The sequence below is a fragment of the Scyliorhinus torazame genome, chromosome 1, assembly GCF_047496885.1.
Source record: "Scyliorhinus torazame isolate Kashiwa2021f chromosome 1, sScyTor2.1, whole genome shotgun sequence".
In the NCBI taxonomy this organism is placed as follows: Eukaryota; Metazoa; Chordata; class Chondrichthyes; order Carcharhiniformes; family Scyliorhinidae; genus Scyliorhinus; species Scyliorhinus torazame.
The window spans coordinates 374,834,468-374,851,414 of NC_092707.1; the positions used below are offsets into that span (position 1 = coordinate 374,834,468).

At 45.0% G+C, this 16,947-nt stretch overlaps 1 protein-coding gene across 1 annotated transcript in view; it reads right to left on the minus strand.

Annotated features, from left to right (window-relative positions):
- Nucleotides 1-16,947, minus strand: part of ryr2a (ryanodine receptor 2a (cardiac)) — a 1,117,859-nt gene that overhangs the window by 76,387 nt on the left and 1,024,525 nt on the right. Inside the window, exons 92-95 of the mRNA XM_072511661.1 lie at nt 15,852-16,073; nt 13,633-13,763; nt 1,965-2,007; nt 758-891 (exon numbers count right to left, since the gene is read on the minus strand). Of these exons, the coding sequence (XP_072367762.1) occupies nt 758-891; nt 1,965-2,007; nt 13,633-13,763; nt 15,852-16,073 (530 nt within the window). The remainder of the gene's footprint in view (nt 1-757; nt 892-1,964; nt 2,008-13,632; nt 13,764-15,851; nt 16,074-16,947) is intronic.

Below are 16,947 nucleotides of genomic sequence, written 5' to 3' on the forward strand. Positions count from 1 at the left end.
GGGGTCTCCCTGGGGAGGCTGACAGATCCTGGGTCAGCACGCCTAAGTGTGTTTTAAAGCTACTTAGGCGTGCAAGGCTTGGTCCCGCCCATTATGGACGGGATCCTGACCGTGAAGGCTCGTGTGATCTGGGTAGGTCTCATGAGCCGTACCCACTGTCGGGAAGCCCACGGGAGGCCTTACCCACCATCTACCGGCTGAGTTGCGGTCCCATTCCGGCACACCGCAGCCGGTGGAACGGTGTCATTGGTGTGAGAGGACAGAAAACAAACCATACACAGAATCATTTTGCTAACTTGCAAATCCCTTTCTCTCTAATTCTGCTGAATCACTATCCTGCTGTCTCATGGATCTTTGCTTAAAAAGTTACTTACCAATCCCAACCAAGTCTCGCCTATGCCAATGCACTGCCCTCACCTCCAAACATGGGATAGATTCCACATGGCTAACTTCCATCTACTGCAGCCATCAACATCACCCAAGTGGCTACTGAGACATTTGTTTTTTAACAGAGCAGAAACGTGTTTCATTTTATTTTGGTACTAATGGAAAAAATGACTGGCACCTTTTAAATAAGATGTTGATTCAAATTATGTCCCTTGTGACTTTGGCAAAACTTCCTTTCAACTGAATCTCAGCGTGCACATTCCAATGAGAATCCACCCCTCCCTTGAAGCAAGTAGATCATGTGAAATGAATCAAAATGTGTCCTCACACTTAGGTCACAATACACAGATTGGGTGTAAGCACTACTCACACGGCAGAGAAGGAATTCTCTTTCTTGGGTTTCTTCTTCTCCTGTGCATCGCTGAAATCTAAAGCGGCTTTGTCCATTCCCAACAGTTCACTGATCCTGTCCCTCCCGTAGAATTCTCCATACTTATCCATAACCTGCGAAGGAGGGGGGGCAGGATAAAGCAATGAGACGCAAGGTTTGACAAAGTTGGACTTTTCAATGGTAGAATATTTACAAAGACCCATATTAATGCTGTATTATGTAGCATTCGGAAGTCATTAGCTTCAGTATGGATGGATATTAAGATAGGTGTTTCTATTGGCGAGATCATTGTACTAATGCTGAATTTGCTCATATCAATTCTCTCCCTGGAATTTTGGCAGAATCTTAAACTTGTTTAAAATAATTCAGTTTAACACCTTGGTTAAGAAGCACAGCAAAGAATCAAATCAATGCTCATTAACCATCCTACAATAACACCAACAGTCATTTTTCCTTTAAACTTACCATCAGCTCAACTTATTTTTGATTTCCACAACTAATACCTGGCTAGTCACAAAGTTGAAATATATGTTTTACTGAAATTAATGTTCTTTTAATGAACTGATTTGTTGAATGCTCATCAATTTCAAATTAGCAATGAGTAAATCACCATACAAAAATCATGTTTTGCCTGTCTTCGTTTGGCATTAACGGATTGAAAAGAGCTTCATAGTTGAGTCAGTAGCCCAAACATCTCATTTGCGTCAACTCCATTTTAAAAAGGCCCTACTACCGGGTGTCCAAGGCACCTGCCTGATTCAGGAGATGAACCACTTTTAGCAGAAATATTTGGGTCCAATTATATAAGCAGGGCTCCAATTGCCATTTTACGTGCAAACTTGATTGAAGTGGATAAGAAGGGCCCCACAGGATGCAACTATTCTCTGGGTTTCCAAAGATCACAAACAACCTGGGCTCTCTGCCCCAGGAACTACCTCCAGAAATTACACCACTGACAGCATTTCTGGCCCAATTTTCAGTCCCGACCTGGCGGGTCACAGCGGTGAGCCTGTTTAACATGTCACAGCTCACCCCGTGAAATTAAATGAGACAAAACCATCAGGAGGCCACTTCACAACCCGGCCCAGCTGACCAGCAAGCTCCCCCCAAAAAATAATCAAATTTCAGCCCTGTGTGCAAGGTGCAAGGAAATCACAGAAAATATAAGTTTGAAAATACCCTTTACCTTTCTCTTCACAAACTTGTCCCAGTAGTTATAAGGGAAGGATCTGTAAGAGGAACAGAGAGCTATTATCAATTACATTTCCTGGCTCTCTCAAACCATAGTAATTTTTTTTTAAAATACAGATTTCCTGGGCAGGTGATGCCCCAGGTGGGCGCAGTGCTGGGGGAGAGTGAAACCAAATGCAATCGTGCTCACTTGGATTTAAGAGGGAAAACCTGATTGGCAACTGGAGGTGTGGAAATATCCCAAAGCACTGGAGAATGGCCAGTGTATAGTAGCCACTATTTAAAAGGGAGACAGAGCTAATCTGGCTAATTACAGTTTACCATCTGCGGAATGGAAAGTTTTAGAGTGCTGAATGAAGAACGAAACGGGCAACAGATCCAGATAAAGGGAACACCATTAAAGTGATGGTCGGCTTGACAAACCATGTGGGATTCTTTGAGGTGGCTGCAGAAATGATACCTGGTACATGGGCAAGTGACATCATTATAATGGCGCACTGAATTAAGATGTGCAACAACAAAGATTTCAGAGAAGTCCAACGCCAAAACTCATAACCGCACAATGAATACATTCAAGCCATTGTTAAGCTTTGAGTCCTATTAACGGAAAGACCCACATCTAATTACCAATACATTATTTTACTCTGGTGCAGCATTTTCTTTTGTATTCCATTTGTAAAATGGTCACAACAGAAGTTGATGTTAAATAAATAAACCTTTGATAATAATACTTGAATTAAAGGAAAGGTACCATCAATAAAAGATCAATAAAAATATCAATGATTTTGGAATTGGGAAGGATGGAAAAATAGATTGTGAGCTGGTGAGGAAGGAGGACATAAAGAACTGGGGTGTGGTTGGCTATGGGTAGATGTGTTGCAAAGGGTTTAGTTCTGGAGTCAGTGGTGTTCACTGTGTATATCAATAATTCAGATATGGTCATAGAAGGAGTGAGGTCAAAATGTGCAGGTAATACCAAATAGGAGGCATTTACCCCCTCAGAATTTGAAATGAAGCTGAACTGGAATACTGGTAAGATGTGGCCACTGGCAGCACAATGCTGTTGACAGAGATGGGCATTGCAGCACATGTTGAAACATCCTGTGATGAACAGTCTCTGTAAGCATTGCTCTTAGGGCATTGCCCACTTACTTCATTAGGCACTTTTCCACTCAACAGGCCATCACCTGAACTCACAAGAGTACTCTAACCTGTCCAACCATGAATCCTTTCACGCAGAAATCTGCTCCTCTTACAGCTTTCCTAGTTTATTTTGGCTTCTTGGTCCTCAGTTCAGTCTGCCACTCTTTCTCCCCACCAACCCTGGTATCCTTCCTCATATCACATTCCAGATTAGAGGGGGAGTGAAGACAGAGCTGTTAGTGGAATCATTATATACTTAAGCTATTAAGTTAACTAAGCTATAACAATACAGATTTGTAATACTTTTAGCAGTGCTATCAATGAGATTGGTTTATTTGGTCTTAATAGTGAGAATTTGAAACTTGAGAATTTGGTGCAGTGAGGTAATTGGGTGAAGAGTGGGAGAAGGTGCTTTTCCCCGACTGTTTTGTTCTCTCTCTTTCTTCGGGCCTAATTTCAGGAGCCGTTCGGAGGAGGAGGAGCAGTCTCTGAGTATAAAAACCTAACGGTAACTTCCTGTTTTCCAGTTTTTTCCCCCAAAAGTGACGTCAGAGGGAAGCTGTGATCTGATTGGTTGAAAGCAAATCTGCCCAACATTTTTTAAAAACACAGCTAAACTCGTAAACTTAAATTAAACTAATTAATTAATTAGAGATGGCTGGTCAGATGATGTGCTTGAGCTGCTTGATGTGGAAGTTGGCAGATCCCATTGCGAGCTGCAGCGACCACATTTGCAGTAAGTGTTGGCTGCTCGAAGAGCTCCGGCTCAGAGTTGATGAGCTGGAGTCTGAGCTTCAAACACTGAGGCACATCCGGGAGGGGGAGACTTACCTGGACACTGTGTTTCAGGAGGCAGTCACACCTGTCAGAGTAAGTAGTTTAAATCCTGCCAGTGGCCAGGGACAGCAGGGCGTGACTGCAAGTCAGGCAGGTAAAGGGAACCAGCAGTCAGGAACTCAGGAGCCTCAGCCCTTGACCCTGTCCAACAGGTATGAGGCACTTGCTCCCTGTGTGGATGGCGAACAGGACTGCAGGAAGGATGAGTCAGCTGAGCAAGGCACCGTGGTTCACAGGCCATTCAAGGGGAGGGAGTAAATAGGCAAGTTGTAGTTGTAGGGGATTCTATTATCAGGGGGATAGATAGTATCCTTTGTGAGCAGGATAAAGAGTCCCGCATGGTATGTTGCCTGCCCGGTGCTAGGGTGCAGGACATCTCTGACCAGCTTGAAAGGATACTGGAGAGGGAGGGGGAGGATCCAGTTGTTGTGGTCCATGTCGGTACCAACAACATAGGCAAGTCTGGGAAAGAGGACCTGTTTAGAGATTATAAAGAGCTAGGATTCAAATTAAAAAACAGGTCCTCAAGGGTCATAATCTCCGGATTACTGCCCGAGCCACGTGCAAATTGGCATAGGGAGGCAAGAATAAGGGAAGTTAACACGTGGCTGAAAGAGTGGTGTGGGAAAGAGGGGTTCCTTTTCATGGGACACTGGCATCAGTTTTGGGACAGGGGATGGGATGGTCTCCACCTGAACCGAGCTGGGACCAGTGTTCTGGCGAAAAGAGTAAATAGGGTGGTCAATAGGACCTTAAACTAGAGATTGGGGGGGAAGGGAAAGTCAGGGAACCAAGAGGTGAAGTCATCAGTGGGAAGCGTAGCTGCTTAGGAATACAAAAAAGCACGAAAAGACAGAACTCAAGAGAGGTTACGATAGTCCCCATCCCACAAAATATGACACAGTGTGTGGAAAGGCTCAGTAAACCAAGGTCCACCACACTAAGAAAACAAAAAGGGACAGTCAATAGAGAATTAAAGGTGCTATATTTAAATGCGCGCAGTGTACGGAACAAGGCAGATGAGCTTGTGGCCCAGGTTGTGACTGGCAGGTATGATGTGGTAGGCATCACAGAGACGTGGTTGCAGGGGGTTCAGGACTGGCATTTAAACATCCAGGGATTCACAACCTATCGAAAAGACAGAGAGATGGGCAGAAGGGGCGGGGTTGCCTTGTTAATTAGGAATGAAATTAAATCAATAGCACTAAACGACATAGGGTCAGATGATGTAGAGTCTGTGTGGGTAGAGTTGAGGAACCACAAAGGCAAAAAAAAACATAATGGGAGTTATGTACAGGCCTCCTAACAGTGGTCAGGACCAGGGGCACAAAATGCACCACGAAATAGAAAGTGCATGATGAAAGGCAAGGTCACAGTGATCATGGGGGACTTCAATATGCAGGTGGACTGGGTAAATAATGCTGCCAGTGGACCCAAGGAAAGGGAATTCATTGAATGTTTACAGGAGGGCTTTTTGGAACAGCTTGTGATGGAGCCCACGAGGGAACAGGCCATTCTGGACTTAGTGTTATGTAATGAGCCAGACTTGATTAAAGATCTTAAAGTAAGGGAACACTTAGGAGGCAGTGATCATAATATGGTAGAATTCAATCTCCAATTTGAAAGAAAGAAGGTAGAATCAGATGTAAAGGTGTTACAGTTAAATAAAGGTAACTACAGGGGCATGAGGGAGGAACTGACGAAAATAGACTGGGAGCAGAGCCTAGTGGGAAAGACAGTAGAACAGCAATGGCAGGAGTTTCTGGGAGTAATTGAGGACACAGTACAGAGGTTCATCCCAAAGAAAAGAAAGGTTATCAGAGGGGGGATTAGGCAGCCATGGCTGACAAAGGAAATTAGGGAATGCATCAAAGCAAAAGAGAAAGCCTATAATGTGGCAAAGAGTAGTGGGAAGTCAGAAGATTGGGAAGGCTACAAAAACAAACAGAGGATAACAAAGAGAGAAATAAGGAAAGAGAGGATCAAATATGAAGATAGGCTAGCCAGTAAAATTAGGAATAATAGTAAAAGTTTCTTTAAATACATTAAAAACAAACGGGAGGCAAAAGTAGACATTGGGCCGTTCCAAAATGACGCTGGTAATCTAGTGATGGGAGACAAGGAAATAGCTGAGGAACTAAATAAGTACTTTGCGTCAGTCTTCACAGTAGAAGACATGAGTAATATCCCAACAATTCAGGAGAGTCAGGGGGCAGAGTTCAATATGGTAGCCATCACAAAGGAGAAAGTGCTAGAGAAACTAAGAGGTCTAAAAATTGATAAATCTCCAGGCCCAGATGGGCTACATCATAGAGTTCTAAAGGAGATAGCTGAAGAAATAGTGGAGGCGTTAGTTATGGTCTTTCAAAAGTCAGTGGAGTCAGGGAAAGTCCCAGAGGATTGGAAAATCGCTGTTGTAACCCCCGTGTTCAAGAAGGGAACAAGGAAAAAGATGGAAAATTATAGGCCAATTAGCCTAACCTCGGTTGTTGGCAAGATTCTAGAATCCATTGTTAAGGATGAGATTTCTAAATTCTTAGAAGTGCAGGGTTGGATTAGGACAAGTCAGCATGGATTTAGTAAGGGGAGGTCGTGCCTGACAAACCTGTTAGAGTTCTTTGAAGAGATAACAAATAGGTTAGACCAAGGAGAGCCAATGGATGTTAACTATCTAGACTTCCAAAAGGCCTTTGATAAGGTGCCTCACGGGAGACTGCTAAGTAAAACAAGGGCCCATGGTATTCGAGGCAAGGTACTGACATGGATTGACGATTGGCTGTCAGGCAGAAGGCCGAGAGTTGGGATAAAAGGTTCTTTTTCGGAATGGCAACCGGTGACGAGTGGTGTCCCGCAGGGTTCAGTGTTGGGGCCACAGCTGTTCTCTTCATATATTAACGATCGAGATGACGGGACTGGGGGCATTCTGGCTAAGTTTGCCGATGATACAAAGATAGGTGGAGGGGCAGGTAGTATGGAGGAGGTGGGGAGGCTGCAGAAAGATTTAGACAGTTTAGGAGAGTGGTCCAAGAAATGGCTGATGAAATTCAACGTGGGCAAGTGCGAGGTCTTGCACTTTGGAAAAAAGAATAGAGGCGTGGACTATTTTCTAAACGGTGACAAAATGCATAATGCTGAAGTGCAAAGGGCCTTGGGAGTCCTAGTCCAGGATTCTCTAAAGGTAAACTTGCAGGTTGAGTCCGTAATTAAGAAAGCAAATGCAATATTGTCATTTATCTCAAGAGGCTTGGAATATAAAAGCAGGGATGTACTTCTGAAGCTTTATAAAGCATTAGTTAGGCCCCATTTAGAATACTGTGAGCAATTTTGGGCCCCACACCTCAGGAAGGACATACTGGCACTGGAGCGGGTCCAGCGGAGATTCACACGGATGATCCCAGGAATGGTAGGCCTAACATACGATGAACGTCTGAGGATCCTGGGATTATATTCATTGGAGTTTAGGAGGTTGAGGGGAGATCTAATAGAAACTTACAAGATAATGAATGGCTTAGATAGGGTGGACGTAGGGAAGTTGTTTCTATTAGCAGGGGAGACTAGGACCCGGGGGCACAGCCTTAGAATAAAAGGGAGTCACTTTAGAACAGAGATGAGGAGAAATTTCTTCAGCCAGAGAGTGGTGGGTCTGTGGAATTCATTGCCACAGAGGGCGGTGGAGGCCAGGACGTCGAGTGTCTTTAAGGCAGAAGTTGATAAATTCTTGATTTCTCGAGGAATTAAGGGCTATGGAGAGAGAGCAGGTAAATGGAGTTGAAATCAGCCATGATTGAATGGTGAAGTGGACTCGATGGGCCAAATGGCCTTACTTCCGCTCCTATGTCTTATGGTCTTAATAGTCTTTTCTGGTCCAAACATTTGAGGCAGCACAATGGCATAGAGTTTAGCACTGCTGCTCACAGCAACAGGGACCCGGATTCAATTCCGGCCTTGGGTGACTGTCTGTACGGAGTTTGCACGTTCTCCCAGTGTCTGCATGGGTTCCTTCGGGTGCTCCAGTTTCCTCCCACAGTCCAAAGATATGCAGATTAGTATCATTGGACAAGCTAAATTGTCCCTTAATATTCAAAGATGGGCACGTTAGGTGGGGTTACGGGGCTAGAGTGGGGGTGTGGGCCTAGGTAGGGTGCTCTTGGTATGGCCAGTGCAGATTTGGTGGGCCAAATAGCCTCCTTCTGCTTTATAGGGATTCTATGGATTCATTGGCTTCCGTAAAATTAAAGTTGTGCATTCCTGGCCACGCCCCATGTTCTAGCTCCTGTAAACCTGAGGTTATTCAGAATTCTGCTGTCTACGTCCTAACCAGCACCAAGTTCAATTCACCCACCACCCCTTTGCTCGCTGATTGCTTAAGCAATGCATCGATTTTAAAATTGTCATCCTTATTTTCAAACCTCACTCCATGGCTTTGCTCCTCCCTAATCTCCTCCGGTCCTACAACACTCTGAGATATCTGCGCCCCTTTAATTCTGGGATCTCAATCATCTCCAATTTTAGGACCGGGATTCTCCTTTCCGGGTACTAAGTCCCCACCCGGCGGGAAAACCGGCAGCAACCACTCAACAGCCCCCGAAAGTACGGAATTCTCCGCACTTCCGGGGGCTAGGTGGACGACGGAGAGGTTGGCGCTGCCCCAGCCAGCACTGAAGGGACTGCGCGAGTTTGTGCATGCGCCAAAGGGCCGGCGCGACCTCGTGCATGCGCAGAACCAACTGCCGGCTTGTTCTGGCGCATGCATGGCGTGGGGGGGGGGGTTCTCTTTTCCGTGCCGGCCATGGCGGAGCCCTACAGGGGCCGGCGCAGAAGGAAGGAGTGCCCCCACGGCACCGCCCTGCCACAGATTGGTGGGCCCCAATCGCGGGCCAGGCCACCGTGGGGGCCCCCACAGGGTCGTATCTCCCCGCGCCCCCCGAGGACCACCCCAGTCGACTTACCTGCCAGGTCCCGCCGTGTAGGACCATGCGTAACCCACGCCGGTGGGACTGGCCAAAAACGGCCGGCCGCTCGGCCCATCGGGGCCCGGGGAATTGCCGGGTTGGGGGGGGGGCTCCCAATGGCCTCCGACCGGCGTGCTGTGAATTCCGGCCCCGCCCGAAAAACGGCACCGGAGAATACGGCAGTCGGGACGGGATTCGCGCCGCCCCCCCGGGGATTCTCCATTGGCTTCATCTGCTTTTAAACTCTGGAATTCCCCCCGAAGGCTAGGATCTTCCAGTCCCACTGTGGCAGATGTGGTCCGTTGATTTTGGTGGGACCAGATCTCACTGGTAGGCAGGGCTGGAAAATCCCACTCTAAATCTTTTGAACTATCTCACTCTCATTCTTCCATTTAAGAGACTCCTTAAAACCTACCACTTTGAACAGGCTTTTGCTCATCTGCACTAATATCTTCTTAGGTAGGTGGCTCGGTATCAAAACTTTGTTTGATTACTCTCCTGTGACATACTTTAAAGTCACTTAATAAATGTAGGTTGTTGTTGTTATCAGAATATTAATCTATATGTTTGCACTAAATTCCTGTTTGTGCTAAGTTTCTGTCTGTGTTAGTGGAACAGAATCATTACACAGTACATAGCCCCATGGGCCGGAATTTAATGCCCTCCACCAAGGTGAGTTTGGACGCGGAGGGGCATTTAATCGGGTGGGTGGGTGCTGGGTGAAGACCTGACTGCCTTCCCATTGCTGACCTGATTAAGCCCAGGGCTTGTGTGGATGGCCATCTATCCTCAACCCCAATCAAGACCCTAAAGTTGACAATTAGTGCCCATTTCAGGCCCCCATTCTGCTGTCACTGGGGTGAGGCAGGCACCACACAATAAGCCCGAAAAGTGAGGGGGGCTCGTTCGAAGATGCTCAGATGCCTGATTGATGAACCTGACATCGGTTAGACCCACTGAGAGCCGCTCCCTGCCCTTTCCTCTGACCCCCCTATTAGCGACCCCTTCCCTCTGCTCCCCCCACCAACCCACCCTCATTCACCTATGCTGATTCTGGGCCTCTGCTCGATTAAGGCAGAGAGTTTCAAAGTTGTACAACCCTCTGAGAGAAAAGATTTCTCCTCATCTCCGTCCCAAAAGTTCGGCCCCTAGTTTCAAAAACAGTGTCATTTGGTTCTGGACTCACCCTTAAAAGAAAACATATTTTCAATGTCCACCTTGTCAGAACCATTCAGAATCTGATATATTTCATTCAAGTCATCCCTCACTTTTTAAATCTCCAGTGGAAACAAGCCCAGTCTGTCCAACCTTTCCTCATTCCAGGTATCAATCTAGTAAATCTCCTAAAAACTGCCTCCAATGCCTTTACATCTTTCCTTTAAATAAGGAGACTAAAACTGCACACACTATTCGAGATGTAGTCACACCAATGCCCGATGTAGCCAAAGCATAATATCCTTACTTTTATGATCAATTTCGCTTGAAAAAAAGGATGACGTTCCATTAACCTTCTCGATTATGTGCTGTACATCCATCAACGTTTTGTGTCGCTTGCACTAGAGCACCTAGATCCCTCCGCACTGTGTAATTCTGCAGCTGTTTTCCATTCAGAGTATCACTCTGCTCTTTTATTCTTCCAGCCAAAGTGAACTTCACATTTTCCCACCTTATACTCCATCTGCCAGATTTTTTGCCCACTCACGCAACCTATCTATATCTGTCTGCAACCTCCTTCTGTCCTCGTCGCAAAATACTTTCCGACCTCTCTTTGTGTCAGCTTCAAACTTAGTTACCAGGCCTTCATTCACCTCACCTACGTCACTTAATCACAGAATACTACAGCACAGAAGATGCCCTTCGGCCCATCGAGTCTGCACCGACGCATGAAAAACATCTGACCTGTCTACCGAATCCCATTTGCCAGCACTTGGCCCATAGCCTTGAATGTTATGATGTGCCAACCGCTCGTTCAGGTATTTATTAAAGGATGTGAGGCAACCCGCCTCTACCACCTTCCCAGGCAACGTATTCCAGACCGTCAACAGTCTCTGGGAAAGATTTTTCCTCAAATCCCTCCTGCCCCTGATGTTGAACTTGTGTATCGTAACTGACCCTTCAACTAAGGGGAACAGCTGCTCCCTATCCACCCTGTCCATGCCCCTCATAATCTCATACACCTCAATCAGGTCACCCCTCAATCTTCTCTGCTCCAACGAAAACAATCCAAGCCTATCCAACCTCTCTTCATAACTTAAATTTCCATCCCAGGCAACATCCTGGTGAATCGCTTCTGCACCCTCTCCAGTGCAATCACATCCTTCCTATAATATGGCAACCAGAATTGCACACAGTGCTCCAGCTGTGGCCTCACCCAAGTTCTATACAACTCCAACATGACCTCCCTGCTTTTGTAATCTATGCCTCGATTAATAAAGACAAGTGTCCCATTTTTCACCACGCTATTAACCTGCCTTCAGAGACCTATGGACAAACGCCCTAAGGTTCCTTTGTTCCTCGGAACATGCCAGTATCATGCCATTTACTGAATATTTCCTTGTCACTTTACTCCTTCCAAAGTGTATCACCTGACACTTTTCAGGGTTAAATTCCATTTGTCACTTTTTTTCCCATTTGACTATCTTGTCTATATTTTCTTGTAACCCAAGACATTAAACCTCACTGTTAACCACCTGGCCAATCTTTGTGTCATCCTCAAACTCACTGATCCTACCCCCCCCCCACCCCCCCACATAGTCATTTATGTCATTTGTATATATGACAAACTATAGGGGGCCCAGCAGGGATCCCTGTGGCACGCCACTGGACACTGGCTTCCAGTCACTAAAGCAGCCGTCTGTCATCACCCTCGGTCTCTTACAACTAAGCTAATTTTGAATCCACCTTGTTACCCTGTATCCCATGTGCATTTGCCTTATTTGCCTCCCATGTGGGACCTTGTCAAAGATTTTGCTGAAATCCATGTAAACTCCATCAATTGCACTACCCTCATCTATACACCTGATCACACGCTCAAACAATTCCAACAAATTTATTAGTCATGACCTCCCTCTGACAAAGCCAGGCTGACTATTTCTGATCAAACTTCGCCTCCCCAAGTGGAGACAGATTCTCTCCTTCAGAATTTTCTCCAATAGTTTCCATACCAATGTGAGACTCACTGGTCTGTAGTTCCCTGACTAGTCTCTGCAACCTTTCTTAAATATTGGTAACACATTAGCTGTTCTCCAGTCCTCTGGCACTTCTCCGGAGGTCAGAGAGGAATTACAAATTTTGGTCAATTGCAATCTCCTCCCTAGCTTCCCACAGCATCCTGGGACATAATTCATCTGGACCTGGAGATCTGTCCACTTTTAAGCCTGCCAACACCTCTAATATCTTGTTACTCCCCATGACAATTTGCTCAAGAACCTCACAGTCTCTCTCCCAGAGTTCTATATCTACCTCTCTTATTCTCTCATTGATATAAATTGTAAAATGTTGATGCCCCAGTACAGACCTTTGCGGGACTCCACTCATCACAACCTTCCAATCAGAAAAAGACCCATTTATGCATACTCTCAGTTTCCTGCCAGTCAGCCAGTCTTCTATCCACACTAATATGTTACTCCCTACGCCATGAGCTTTTATTTTCTGCAATAACCTTTGTTGTGACATTCAGGTCATTCAGCCCAAAAGACCTATGCTGGTGATAATCCCGCACATAAACCTTATCTACCCCTTTTAATTTAACTCCATCAGCTTGTTCTTCTATTCCTTTCTTCCTTAGGTATTTATTCAGCTTCCCCTTAAATGCATCTATGTTATTTACCTCAACTTCTCCTTAGGTAGTGAGTTCGACTTTCTAACTACTCCCTAGGTAAAGGGGTTTCTGCTAAATTCGCTATTTAATGTGTTGATGGCTATCTTATATTTATTGCTCTAAGTTCTGGTCTGCCCCACAAGTGGAAAAATCTTTTCTGCGTCCATCCATCAAATCCTTTCATAATCTTAAAGACATTTAGCAGGGCACTGGAGGCAAGTGCCCCAGCCAATTTGGTCTTCCCTGAGGGATATGACCTCTCTCTTCTGGTATCATCCAAGTAAACCTTTTTATTTTTGCACCTTTTCCAGTGCTGCTAAATCCAGAACTGTGCACAGTGCTCCAATTGTGGTCTAAGCAAGTTTCCAAACAAGTCTGTTACTACCTCTTAGCTTCTCAATCCCCCTAACAGTCAACCTGAGTGCTTTGTTTGCTGTTTTCTAATGGCTTTATTGACTCACCTTTAGTGTTCTCTGTAACTTGCTTAAAATTAAATATTTAATGACGACATTCGCAGAAACAACCATTTATATGTCACACAATAAAGCCAACAGCACAGGGAGCGTTAAACCCTCCTATATTTATTGTCAGTAGTCCGTACTGTTCTTTCACAATTCAGGTGGCCTATGCCATTAACTGTTGAATTGTTGGTTCAGCTCTAGCATCAACATTAGAGTTTTTTAAACTAATGATCAGGTCAGCTCAATGTAGCAGGGTTACACAGAATTACATAGAAATGGCAAAACCAAAACATACCATTCAGTCCAAACAATCCACACTAATGATAATCCTCCATTATTGGCATTGGCACTCCACACGAACCTCATAGTTCTTTAGCCTCTCTCCTTCAACCATATATCCATCAATAAAATGACAATGCAATAGAAAATGCAATGTTTAATGCTACTCACTGTGTGTTTATAACTAGCCTATCCCATTGTCCCTTGATGTCATCCTCTGAAGGTTGTTCTGTGATGTATAACCCATCAAACTCCAACTTCCTCGCAACCTCTTTCTCTCGCTTGAAAATAACCAGCGGGACCTACAAATAAAATAAGTAGATAAGCTTGGCAGAATGACACCACTGCTGAAATTGAATGATCATCCCATTTTGTACATTCTATTGTAATAACTTAACATTAGCCTGATTTAGGCCCGTATGTAAGAAGATCATAGCTGTTCACTAATGAGACACAAGAGATTGGCCGGAATTCTCTGGCTGTTGGGATTCTCTGTTCCAGCCGGCAGCGCATCCCCAGCCATGGGTTTCCCGACAACATTGTGTGGCTTCAATGGGAACTCCCATTGACAAGCGGTAGGAGTAGAGAATCCCGCTGCCAGAGAATAATAATAATATTCTTTATTAGTCTCACAAGTAGGCTTACATTACCACTGCAATGAAGTTACTGTGAAAATCCCCCAGTCGCCACACTCCGGCGCCCGTTCGGGTACACGGAGGGAGAATTCAGAATGTCCAAATCACCTAACAAGCAAGTCTTTCGGGACTTGTGGGAGGAAACCGGAGCACCTGGAGGAAACCCACGCAGACACGGGAACAACGTGCTGACTCCGCACAGACAGTGACCCAAGCCGGGAATTGAACCCGGGTCCCTGGCACTGTGAAGCAACAGTGCTAACTGCACACCACTGAGAAACACGGGGCTGGGGGACTGGAGAATCCTGCCCATTGCCATCTCCCTAAATGTTAGATAGTTCATTTCAAAGATGATAGAGATTTGGACAAATTAATACGATGACCAGTTACCCAGTCACTGCTGCAAACTTCAAATAATAAAGCAATAATCATTAAAAATACAATGGGATAGTTAGCATGGAAGTTCACCGTATATAACCCAATTGCACGGTATGAAATGAAAATTAAATGTCACCACAGTCCCGGAGGGCCATAGGCTGCTCTCCGCTTTGAGAGAGAGCTGGCTGCTGGTGATTTAACCTGAGGGTCAGCAGCCACTACAGGCAAGGGACAAGGTTGAGAATGCAGGGCCTTTATGGATAACCTCAGCCAGTACGGGAATTGAACCCACTCTGTTGGCGTCGCTCCGTATTATTAACCAGCCATCCAGCCAACTGAGCTAATCAACCCCCACAGCATAAAATGATAATACCGACCTGAAAATAATTACTAGGAATGGGCCTCATGCAGAGAATTTGTGTACTCTTCATTATAGTTGAAGATTTTCTGAAATGTATCATATATACCGACCATATCAACTTCTCAGAAACAACCAAACAAACCGTATCTTGTTATGGGAGGCGGTGGCTGATGCGTTGGGTGCTCTGGATCCGTGGAACACATACAGGCCACCAACACTTAAAATAGTGCAAATTACAAGCCTGTAATCTGATACTGGGTTTCAGATGATAAGTTTCAAACTGTTTGATCATCGCTTCATAACACTTTGCTGATGTTGGCTGATTGGATTGTACATTCGACAGCACCTTCCAAGCCCGGAACCTCTACCTCCTCCAAGGACAAGGGCAGCGGATGCATGGGAACACCACCACCTGCAAATTCCCCTCCTGACTTGGAAATATATCTCCACTCCTTCACTTTCACTGGGCCAAAATCCTGGAACTCCCTCCCAAACAGCACTGTGGATGTACCTACACCCCATAGACTGCAGCTGTCAAGAAGGCTGCTCACCACCACCTTCTCAAGGGCAATTAGGGGTGGGCAATAAATGCTGGCCTAGCCAACAAAACCTCCAGTCTATGAAGTAATAAGTTTAAAAAAATACTCTTCTATAATAATTCCTAAGTAATATCCAGTAAACTGCTGCTGGCTACAGAAGCCATGAGACTGATTCTCATGAAAACTCAGGTGACCACTGCATAACCTGGGCTGCAAAACTTGTACATTCACTAATTTAAGCAAAATAAATCACCGAACTACGAATGCAATTACATTTTACATTAACGTTTATCACATACAATAGATTTAGATATTGAAAGTCAGACAAAATTATCTTCTAAATCTTGAATTATGATTTCAGTTTGATTCTTAAGACACAATGTGCAACTTTGAAAACTAGTGTGTAGAGCCTGCAGAACAAAACAACAGATTTTTCTGCGAAGCGTTTGCAACGACCAAACCTTCCTACTGCCTTACCTTTAAACAGTAGTAACCAATGATGCAGAAAAATGAGATGACAGTGTGCAGGATGGCCAGAATTCTCAGTGTGGGCTCCATATAGCCACTGCTTTCTTGTAGAACGTAATGCACTGTGACCCTGTGCCTACTTCCCATAGCGCTCCATCGAGTTGCTCCACCTTCTTTATTGTAGACACCGAGGATACTCTCTTTCTCTTCTATGGACGGAGCAGTTGATACCTGTTGGAACATCACACATTCGTAATAGCAGCTTGCCACCGAGGATCAAAATGTCCCACATAACTTAAAAACTTGGGGTCCCTCCCCCACGGTGTGGGCAGCAAGCAACGCAAATGGCCACTGACTTCGGCGGGACTGGAAGATCTCACTGCCGGTCAATGGCAAGCTGCCTCTGCGGCTGGAAAACTTGCCACGAGAGGGCTGGAAAATCCCGGCCATTGTCTTTATAAACATGAGCTTGCCTCAGTTGTTTTTTGGATGGGCATGAAAAATCAAGCTTCATTTTAATGATGTTATGATTCATAAATGGTGTAATGCTTTATAAATTTTACTTTCCTTACTATGTGTGTTTACCAATATGCAGAGGAGATATTGCCAAACCGTTTTTCATGAATAGTACCTTGAGCTAATTTAAACCGCCTGGGACAAAGAGTTACAATCATTTTCTATATTGATGCTCAAAATGTTTTATATCGAATCCTAAAAAGTGAATGCTCTCATTTCGCACCCTTTTTTGATTTAGGCGTGGATGATACGGCATGTCGGGGTGGCCACTGTCTATACACAATTTCCCTTTAGCCTGTGCTGGGTGATGTCTCTTACTACACTGATTTGCCATCACTCTCATAGTTGAGTAGCCAAATAATGCCAGCGCCTGTCATCTTGTGTCAGACCAATAGGTAACATTAGTGAGTTTCTATGAATTAATTATATGCCTGCTAAACATGTTACATCGGTATAACACTGATCAAAAGAAAAACTCTGCCTTCAAACTGCAAGCAATGTTACACTTTAGCAAATGAACAGGCTTGAGAAATGTCAGCTCGAACACTGGGGATCACTGATATAATTTCAAAGCACTGATACTGGATGA